The sequence below is a fragment of the Suncus etruscus genome, chromosome 4 (genome assembly GCF_024139225.1).
Source record: "Suncus etruscus isolate mSunEtr1 chromosome 4, mSunEtr1.pri.cur, whole genome shotgun sequence".
In the NCBI taxonomy this organism is placed as follows: domain Eukaryota; kingdom Metazoa; phylum Chordata; class Mammalia; order Eulipotyphla; family Soricidae; genus Suncus; species Suncus etruscus.
The window spans coordinates 102,789,297-102,799,945 of record NC_064851.1 but is presented as its reverse complement, the minus strand read 5'-3'; the positions used below and the strand labels follow the sequence as shown (position 1 = coordinate 102,799,945).

The 10,649-nt window shown below is 57.5% G+C and overlaps 1 protein-coding gene across 1 annotated transcript; it reads right to left on the bottom strand.

Annotated features, from left to right (window-relative positions):
- Window positions 1–241: 241 nt before the first annotated feature.
- SOX7 (SRY-box transcription factor 7) lies at window positions 242–5,360 on the bottom strand. The gene is made up of 2 exons (XM_049771129.1): window positions 5,091–5,360; window positions 242–1,350 (listed from the first exon to the last, which is right to left on the bottom strand). Exons 1-2 carry the CDS (start codon window positions 5,326–5,328, stop codon window positions 434–436), a joined length of 1,155 nt encoding a protein of 384 aa, XP_049627086.1. The 5' UTR covers window positions 5,329–5,360; the 3' UTR covers window positions 242–433.
- Between the last annotated feature and the right edge of the window lie 5,289 nt (window positions 5,361–10,649).

The following is a 10,649-nucleotide window of genomic DNA, read 5'->3' as shown; positions in this document are numbered from 1 at the left end:
AGAGAGCCCACCTGCCCGCACATGACCTGTGAGTGTCAGGAGGGCAGAGGCCCCAGAAAGCAGCTCCAGGATGGGGCCTTCACCTCCTCCTCCTTTTCTTCCTGTTCTTCTTCCTCCTCCTCTCCCTCCTCTCCAGGAGTGGCCCTGGTCAGGACATGGATATGGCCAGATGCTCCAGCCTGTAGGTTGCTCACATAGGCTCCGTGGATGAGAACACAGAGGGGAGATGGGCGAAAACGCTGCCAAAAGCTGCACCTGGCAGGGGGGTCTGGCCTGAGTCCCGGGGTGCAGTGGGCAGATGCTCCTCTGAAGGAAGATGCTGGAAGCTTCAGGCTGCAGGCGCAGCGGGCAGAGCAAGGTTCTGTGTGCTGGAGCCGCCCAGACCTGCCTACCGGGTTCCCCTGTGCCAGGCAAGCAGGAGGCGAGGGCAGCTCTAGGACACACTGTAGCTGTTGTAGTAGGTGGCCGTGGCATCAGCCAGCACTGAGATGAGGCTAGTCTCTGGGGCACTCGTGGCCCCCGGTCCACTCAGCGCTATGGTCCCCACCACGGAGTCTGCGTGGCCGGGTGTGTTCAGATACTGGTCAAGCTCATTGCGATCCACATCCCCCAGAAGTTCCGCCTGGCTCAGCTGGTCCAGGGCATCAAAGCCAGGGTGCTCTGGTGGTGGCGACAGCTGGCCCAGAGGTGCATGCAGGTTGGAGTGGAGAGGGTGATAGGGGGTAGGAGGGTAGAAGGGAGGCGAAGGCGTGCAGCCCGGTACAGGGGACAATAGAGGAACGCTGGGGGGTTGGCTGAGCCCCAGGGGGCCCAGGGCATGGCTACAGTGGTGGGGACTGGGAGCAAATTCTGGCGCGTAATGAGGTGCAGGCAGGTGGGGGAGGCGGCGGGGGGCCGCATGCTCCTCAGAACAGGGAGCAGAGAAGAAGGTAGGCTCCGGCTCCAGAATGTCCAGTGGAGACATCTCGGGGGGCGTGGGCAGTCCGTAGGGATAGACGTCCACACTACCCGGGGTGGCCCCAGCTCTGCCCCCAGCCGCAGCTGCTGTCTCATGGTAGCAGCCACGGAGGCTGGGCAGGGTTGGCCCTGGGGAGTACTCACCCCGGTCCTCCTCTTCCCCTGGGCTCCCCCGGGCACCCCGCTTGTCAGGCAGGGGTGTGTTCTGGTCCCGGGGGAGTGAGCCCAACAAGAAGCCGGGCTCAGCACGCTTGCACAGACGCTTGGCTTGCTTCTTGCGGCGCGGCCGGTACTTGTAGTTGGGGTGGTCCTGCATGTGTTGTAGACGCAGGCGTTCAGCCTCCTCCACGTATGGCCGCTTCTGGGACAGTGTCAAAGCCTTCCAGGACTTTCCTGCCCACACAAGTTACAAAGGGTCATGTCAGCCTGCATGCCATTCCCTGCCACCTACCACCCGCCACGCCCCACCTGTATGCAAGTGTGCACCACCCATGATCCCTGCCCCTCTGTCCCCTCTTCCGCCACAGCCATCAAGGACACAGCCTGGACCAAACTGATGACACCTGCGGCCCCTGAGCTTAGCTATCACACCCGCAGGCCCAGCCTAAGCTCAGGTCCCATGGGACTAAACCTGAGAGGATCAAAGCATTGTTTGGGCTCCCTAGTGTGGAGTCATTTCACATCACTTGTGGGTTTGGTTTGGGTCTCGGGGCCACACATGGTGGTGCTCAATGCTGACTTCTGTCTCTGGGCTCAGGGGTCACTCCTAGAGGGGCTCTCGGGGGAACCTATGTTGTTGCTGAGGTGCAAAACATCAAAATTGGGTGAGCCACATGCAAGGCAGTGCCTTCTCCACTATGCTCTTGCTCTGGCCCCTCGTATGTGTTTTTTTAATAAGGAAGCTTTTCATTGTGGTTGCCTGGAGCTATGTCTCAGGAAGTGAGACCCTCATATTTATGATGGACTCAAACTCCCACACACACACCCAGTCTCGTCTATTGAGCAGTTCTGTTCAGTCTTACAAGTCTGCAAATGACAGACACCCAGGTGACAGACAGGAAGATCCCTTACAGGACAGGACCAGGATGTGGGGAATCGGCCTGATCATACTTGCTCATGTACGAAAACATATTCACACATACAAACATACAGATGCATACACATAACTCACATATATACACATAGACACATGTACTCATACACAGACATGCTTAGAGACATAGACATGTACACACATTCATGAACACCACACAGACATACACATACACAGGCACCTTCTCTAAGAAGCACCCAGGCCTATAATTCACCACACCGTCCCATAATTCGCTGAGTCCACCCTGAGTGAAACAGCTGTGGCTCTGAGCTGGCTCCCTCAGTGCTGCCTTCCCTGGGTGCTGCCTGCCAGCATGGTGCTCTCCCTGCCTCGCACACTCTGAGGGTACCCTCTGCCTGCCTTAGGCGCCAACATTGACCACCCACTCCTGCAGCTGCCTCTTTGGTGGGCTCAGGACTCCTTCAAGTGGGAGCCCAAGACAAATCCACCCCAATGTTTCCAGGGGAGGGACCCCCACTCAGCCCTGAGGGAAAAGGTGTTTCCCTCATTCTTCAGCAAAGCACGAGGCAGGACAAGGGGCTCAGCCTAGGAAGCCCTCCTTCTCCAGAGCCCCAACTCCTGCCTTGATCTGGATTCTGCCACAACCCAAAATTCCAGGACTCGCTGCCTTGGTGAAGGGTAACTTGGGACATTTCAGAGCCCAGCTTGGCTTTCAGACCTGGGAAGCTGTTCCAGTCTGAAGCACAGCTCCAGGTTTCTAGGTTCAAGTATCCCAACTTCTGCAGACTCAGTTGAAAATGGGGTCCTGGTGGGGTCTAGAAGGCCCTGGATTTTGGGGTATCAATTAAGACCCCTTTGTTCCTTCAGGCTGCTGAGACTCGGGCTATCTCTGACCAGGCATCACAGAGGGGACATTCAGGATGCTCAGGGCTAGGACAGACTCAGCACCTCATGCTCCTGAGCCAGGAAGAAAGCGGGGTTCAAAGAGGGGCCACAGGCTCCACAGCCAGCAAAACCAGGGATTGATCTCAGGATCCCTGGGCACAAGCCCCTCAACCCCTGCCCCCCAGCAAGGACCTTGGAATCACTGTTGAGCACGGCAGGGGAGCAGGCCCTAAAAAGCAAAGGGAAAAAAAAGGGAAGGAAGAAAGGAAGGAAATGGTTCCTGAAACAGGCTGGTGAGACCATCCTGTTGCCTCTTCTAACAGGTGTAAAAAGGCTATATTTTCCAAAGCAACACCAGGGGTTCTCTGTCCCAGCCCAATGGCTAAGCAGGAAGGTCTCTGGATTCCTGCAAAATAAATCTCCAGGTCCTGCCAGTGACTTCAGCTTGGTCACAGGCTAAGAGAAAGGACAAAGCTCTTGCTACAGTGGGGTTCAGCGCTCCCTTCTAGATTTTCCTTCCTTCTCCAGCCTCAGAAACCCAGAGCCATCCGACTCGCAGGTCCTCATTTTTCTTAAAAAAAAAAAAAAATTCTACAAGTTCCTCAACCTGTATTGATTCCAGCCCCCTCTAAAAGCCATGTTTCTGTCCTTTTTTATGGAAGAAAAAAAAAAACTGTTTTGACTCAGGCTTAGCAGGACCTGGAGGGAAAAATACTGCCAGGAGGACGTTTGACTTGGATGTGGCCAACGGGGGTTCAATACCAGCATTCTAACCCCCCCCCCACTTCACCCCAGCACCAGGAGTTACCAGGAGTGATTCCTGAGTGCAGAATCAGGAGTACGCCCTGAGCACTGCCAGGTTTGGTTCAAAAACCAAATCCACCCCCGAAAACAAAATGTTAAAAAAAAAAAAAGAAAAAACAGAAAATAAACTCAAGCTTAACCAGCAGCCCAGAAACAGCTAAATGTGAGGTGGGCTAATGGTCAAGGCTCTCTTAGAAACCTGTACCCCTTCTTTGAAGGGAGTGGCTACAAGGCCAGAGTGATCTCTCCTTCCCGTGAACCCCATGGTCTGAATCCTGGCTGGTGTGGTCCGACCTGGAAGGGCCTGAAGCTTCGACGGAAAAAGGAAAAAGGAAAAAGGCTGAGCTCTGGGTGGGGAGAGGGGGTTGGCCCAGTCGGGCTCACCACAAGCGCCCCTAAAGGTTTCCATAGGCCAAAATGAATCAAAACGCCCGCAAAGGGCGAAGCCGTTGGAACTGGGAAAGTGCGGAGTTCCCGCTTTGGTCCCACTTAGTGGAGAGCCGCTCCTTGGCCGCTTCTAGGCTGGGACCGGCTCTCCGTCCCAGTTACTTCCTCCCTGAAAAAGAACCCACCGCCCTGAGCATCCCAGTTTAAGGAGCCGCAGCTTGCCACAAAGTTCCAACAGTTTGCGAACTTTTCTTTCTTTCCTTTTGTTTCTTTTCCTGCTGGTTTAATCATTCATTACTTGAAAGCAGGATTCAGTAGAAGACAACGCTGCTAAGAACTGAGAGCTGAGAACAGTGGCGGTCCCGAGGTTGAGTCAGTACTCAGGTTCCGGGAAAGACGATGGTTAAACCCGGCTCCATTCCGAGCAAACCCGGGTTCCACCGGGGAGCGTTTCTGTCCCCGCCAGATCCCGCCGCTATCCGCTGCTAGGCCAGAGACTGGGGCCTATTTGGCCCCTCCGCGCCCCCAGGACCCCTGAACTCAGACCCTGGGGCGAGAGGGCCACCTCTGATGGTCGCCTCTGATGCCACCTTGGTGCGCGCTGGGCGCTTTCGCTTTGGGCCTCGTCAAGGTGCCTCTCCAAGATGCTCCTAAACCCGGGTTTCTGGACTGCACCCAGACTGAAACAGATGCCCAACCTGGTGCCCAACCTCGTCTCAGAGGTCCCTGCGTCCCTAGATTCTACCCAGGTACTGAGTATTCCCTGTGCTCCCTGCGCCTCCAGGGTCCAGGTGTTCCCCGTGCTCCCGCGCTGTCCGGGGCCAGTTCTCCTCCGTGTGCAATGCTTCCCCCGGGGGGCCGAGTGGTCCCCGAGGCCCATGAGCGCCTTCCCGAGCCTAATTATTCCCCATTTACCCCGAGTGGTCGCCCTGAGCCCCGCGCGCTCGCCGCCCACCCGCCCACTCCGGGCGCGCCCCCGGGTCCCTTTGGGCGGGTCGCTCACCCAGCATCTTGCTGAGCTCCGCGTTGTGCAGGTCCGGGTTCTGCACGGCCAATCGTTTCCTCTCGTCCTTGGCCCAAACCATGAAGGCGTTCATGGGCCGCCGGATGCGACTCTCGGAGCCCTTGTCCCCGGGCGGGCGGGGGGCGGCGGGCGGTGACAGACCCTCCGACAGTTCGGGGTCCAGCCCCGGGCACTCGAGCCCCTCGGGCCACGAGTAAGCTCCCAGCAGCGAGGCCATGGTGCACCGGGTCGCCTCGCCTCGCCTCGCTTCGCTTCGCCTGGCGCACCGGACCGTGCGCGGGTAGCTGCGGGCGTCCGACTTGGCCGGCGGCCCGGGCCGGCCCCTTATTTATCAGCTTAGGGCGGGCGTGGCCTCCAATGAGTCTCCAAGACGGCGCGGCCCCTCCCTCGGCCCGCGCTGGCCCCTCTCCGCGCCGTGTCCCCGCTCCGACCTGCCGCGAAGGGAGCCCAGCGCGCAGGGAGGGCCGCGGCCCCACCAGCGCCGCCCTGACCCGCCCCTCCGCCACCCTCGCGGGGTGCGCCCGCCTTGGGGAGCCGAGCGCAGGTGCGCCCGCCAGGCCCGGGAGCCGCCTCCAGGGTCCCTGGGCCCCGCTCCAGCTCTGCCTGCGCGCCCGAGTCCTCGGAGGACGGCCGTGGACCAAGTCTGGATGTCAGGGAATGGACACTGAGTGCGCATCCCTAAGCGCCCGGCCTGGAGGGATGACCACAGTGTCCTACCTGGAGGGAGGCTGCCCCCTCCTCTCCTCCCCACCCCGCTTCTTGGTTTTTGGGCCACACCCGGCGGTGCTCAGGGGTTACTCCTGGCTATCTGCTCAGAAATAGCTCCTGGCAGGCACGGGGGACCATATGGGACACCGGGATTCGAACCAACCACCTTTGGTCCTGGATCGGCTGCTTGCAAGGCAAACACCGCTGTGCTATCTCTCCGGGCCCCCCCACCCCGCTTCTTCTGCAGCTCATTCTCGCCCACAGTTTTGACACGGGGAATCTCTAGGAGCTCTTCCTGGGCACCCCAAGGCGGACCGGCCTTTCCGATTGACCGTCCAGGGTCCCAGGACTTGGGGCCGAAAGCAGAGATGAAGCCGTGAGCCGCCGCACAGAGCAAGAGCGGGAACCAGAACTACTGAATGCAAGCGACTCACAGCCTCAGCTCCCCAAGTTTGGAAGGATCTTCAGCTGGCGGCACTGGCCCGGCTGCCACACAGATGGGGAGAGCAGTGGCACACAGGAGTGTCCAGGGTGCCCTGCGTCAGGGCACTTGCTCGGTGGCCAGCCTGGAGTTTGTGGGTAGGTACAGAACGGGCCCGTCCCGGCTGGGGCGATGGAGCCTGGAACAGGACGTGACTTGCCACCCTAAAGTAAATCGCATCCCGACTTGCCACCCTAAAGTACATCTCCGCCTCCATCCCAGTCCCAACCTCCGAGGCCATAACGTTCCCCCTTAGCCTTTGAGGGGAGGAAGTGAAGTGCAGTTGGATTATAGCTGAGAGACTTAAGGGACGCGCACAGGGAATGTTGTACCGAGAAAGAATGTGTGTGGTCTTCACAGACGATCCTAATCTGGGAGTCCCTCCTCACTGCCTTCTAGAGTAGAATTTCTCAAATTAAAACCACCCCCCCCCCAGCCTAGGGAGCCGTGGGAACCCTGCAGGGGGACAGCACCCAACAGCTAGTGCTCAAAAAAGAAGGGAGCCTGGAAACGCATTTGTGCCTCTCAGACTGAAGATAGTCCAGTCCCCCTTTTCCTGGGCCCCAGCTACCCCTCCAAGTCAGAGTCACCAAGGGTTTGGTTGCACCTTTTGATAGCAGCCAGTTTCTCTCTGTCTGGCCTCTGACAGGTCAGTCCTGGAGCACTGGAAACTCACAGGATTGGAAAACTTGAGGAACACACACCTCTCCAGAGAGCAGCAGAGCAGCGCTCTCGGAGAGAGGAGAGGAGTCCGAAGAGCTATACCCCAGAATATCTCCATTTCCCCCAGAGCACACTGGAACCTGGGACACCTCCTCAGAATCCCGATTCTATCTCTTCTCTAATCTGAGCCTGAGCCTTTTTTTTAACTAGGGTAACTTCCTGCACACCCCCAGTAATTCCCGGGTTCTGTGAAGACCCGGGAGAGCCAGGCAGCCTGGGGTTTGGTTGGATCTACCAGAGGATCAGGCCTGTAACTCCACACACCCCTGGGAAATCCCACTCTCCTGCCTGGACCCTACACTCCTCCATCAGTCTGGACGCTGGTCCGCTGGTCCGGGGTACAAGGAGCAAGGGATGCTCTTGCTGCAGAATCCTGGAACTCCCCCCACACCACCAACAAATCACCTCTGACAAGAGGAGGCTGGGGCTGCTCCAGGGCATATGGACAGGACCCTTGGGCAATGCCAACTCCCCAACAGGCACACACTGCTGAGTCCCTCTGGGAGGTCCCTGCCTCTTTTCTCTGCGCTTCCTTCTCTCCTTTTTCTTTACTTGATTTCCTCCCTTCCTCTCTCCCTAGCCCCTTCCCTCCTCTATCTTTACTTTCTCCCCTTAACCCCCTCATCACCCTCTCCCCTGTAGTCACTTTTCATCACATTGACCCCTGTCAGGGACTGCCCTGGTGCAGTGATGGCCACATGGGTGTATGTCCCCGTCCGGCCATCTCGTCGTGGGAATCGGGTTCAATTGTCTAGAGTCTCCACACAGGCTTTAAGGAAGCAGCACTTCTCAGAAACCAGGATGAGCAGGAGAAAGTCCAGTGGGATGGGGAGGGCTTTGCTTTTCTTTGCCAACCCAGGACTCCACCCAACTCAAGGCACCCCATCTCCAGGCACCCCATAGGGTTCCCGAGTTTAAAGCCAAGAGTAACTCCCAGAGCTATGCAGGTGTGGCCCCCAAAGAAAACAAAAGCAAAGATGCAAATAGACCAATTAGGAGTCAGTTTGGGGATTGTCTCCAGCTACCCCTACCCAGGTCTCTCTGATCCTGGACCTTTTGGCGGGTGCAGAGCCAGGCCATGGGGGTCATGGTGCTCAGGGGAGAGAAGGGCTGCCCCAGCTAGCCCAAGGCTCTGCTAGGTCTCAGGGTGTTCTTTGTGGAACCCACATGTTCCCTTCTGAGGTTGGCCAGCACCATGGGCTTCTAGAAGGGCCCCTGGGTTTGCCAAGAGGACAGTATCACTCTTCCAAGGAGTGCCAGGACCACACAAGAGAAGCAGCCCCCATCCATTCCAGCCCCCCCCATCCACCTGCCTGGACTGTAGAGGTAGGGAGTCTTGTTTTTCAGTGTTGGGGGACACAGCTGTGTGTGGAAAGGGAAGGCTCTACAAGTATGACTGGGAGGATTTCAGGTTTGTTTTTTTTTTTTTTTTGGTTGTTTTATTTTGTTTGCTTTTGTTTTGGAGCCACACCCGGTGAGGCTCAGTGGTTACTCCTGGCTATGCACTCAGAAATCATTCCTGGCTTTGGGGCACATATGGGATGCAGCCGGATCAAACTCCTACCCCCCATGCCCCAGGGCTGAGCCTGCAAGACCCTGTAGTTGACTTGGATGGTTTGGCTCCCTGAGTGCTGCATAGTGGGCAGGACTGGTGGGCAGAGGAGGGGCAAGAAGGGTGGATGGGTGTGGGGGAGGGGAGTCTTGGTCCCCCCAGGGAAGCCCTCGCCCACAGAGTTGCCCAGGCCAGCTCCTCTCTACCTCTGCTGCTGGGTCTCTGAGGAGGGGCCACAATCCACAGCACCCCCCCTGTGCCCATCCATTGCCCCACGAAAGACTAAGGCCGGGCCTGCACTGCAGTCCTGAGTCAGATAGACACGCACACACTCATATACATTTACACTCAAGTACAAACAGACCACGGTTCGAATCCCAACGTCCCCTATGGTCCCCAGAACCTGCCAGGAATGGACAGATAGGTGGAAGAGCAGATAGATGGACAGACCAATGGACAGATAGACAAGCAGAGATGGATGGATGGACAGATGGAAGATGGGACAGATGGATGGACAAAAAGCAGACAGAGAGACAGATCAAAGGTGACAAAGGTGGAGGGATGGACAGATGATGGATGGATGAATGGACAAAGTAAATGTATGATGGACATGTGGACAGTCAGATTGACGGAAAGTGGACAGAGAGGTGTGGTGCTAGGATGCTCCTCAGGCCCCTTCCTGTTCTACAACTGTGAGCTTCCAGGAGCCAGTGTGAGGCTAGTGGTTTGGGGGATCACCCACCACCACCTCTGGGCCAAGTGCTTGCATCAGCTCCTGGTCCAGAGTGCCTATCCTGGCTGAGTCTAATCCAAGAGTGGTCCAGGGCTTGCAGTCCTGATGCTGTGCTCACTCAGGGATGCCCTGCTTTCACTCTCCCCTCACTCCCTCCTGCAGTGCATATGTGTGTGTGGGGTATGTCTGAGCTGATCAAGCAGAGGACACCCCAGAACAGCAAAGCCGAGGATGTACTCACTGCCCAGGTGAGCTCAGGACCCTCTGCCCCATCACCACCACCACGAGGCAGATTTAGGATCCCTCTGGGCCAGACTGCAACATCTTCAGATCTTGTCAAAAAGGATGAGTCGGGCCCGGAGAGATAGCTTGCAAGGCAAATGCCAATCCAGAACCAAAGGTGGTTGGTTCGAATCCCTGTGTCCCATATGGTCCCCCGTGCCTGCCAGGAGCTATTTCTGAGCAGACAGCCAGGAGTAACCCCTGAGCACCGCCGGGTGTGGCCCAAAAAACAAAACAAAAAAAAAAAGGATGAGTTAAGTGTATGCCCAGAGTTCTCCTCCCTGAGGACCCCATACCTGCTGCTACAGGGCCCTGCAGGCAGATGGGGGGCTGTAGCTGCTGAGTAACTCCACCTCTTAACCAAGGTTCAGGCCTGGACGGGTCATGCAGGAGTTTGTGCCAGTTCCATCTGTCCATCCTCACTCATGCCAGGGTGTAGCTGGGTAGCCACAAACAATCACACACTGAGACACCCAGTGACCCTCGAGCCAGAAAGACAGCAGGGTCAGAGGTATCTCTGTGAAAACTCCTGGAGACACTGGTGCCCACAGCTAAGCACAGGTCCAGCCCTGTGGGTCCTGGGGCAGAGTGCAGCCAGTAGAGGAAGGAAGTGCAGGAGAAACAAGGCTACCTGTCTCCCTCCCCGCCCACCATCCCTGTTTGCCAGGGCACTGCCAGGTTCCTAGTGTGGACCAAACCCACGCACAGTAGGTGGATCATCAAACCAAGCACAGCCCAGAGCCTGCACCCAGGGGACTGGAGGATGTGGTTATGTGAGACCCCCAGGTCCCCCTGCAGGCTCTGTGGACTCAGACAGGACTCTGGGGGCCATCCAACCTCTGCCACCCTGCTAAATGTGGCAGAATAGCACCTCAGCCCACAGGGGAGGGGTGAAGTCCAGCATGAATGGCGGGCACTGCTGTGTGGATGCAGAGAGCAGCCCCTATACCATGAGGGAGCCAGGGGTGTCAGGAACTGACTTGGGCTTGAGAGCAGAGGACTACAAGGCAGGCAGGGTAGGCAGTTGGGACTGCCCATCAAAGCTGTGATGGGCAGCTG

Coding starts and splice junctions, on each gene's coding strand:
- SOX7 (XM_049771129.1), bottom strand. CDS start 5,328: ATGGCCTCGCTGCTGGGAGCTTACTCGTGGCCCGAGGGGCTCGAGTGC. Junction 1,351..5,090: donor GGAGCTCAGCAAGATGCTGG/GTGAGCGACCCG, acceptor TTGTGTGGGCAG/GAAAGTCCTGGAAGGCTTTG.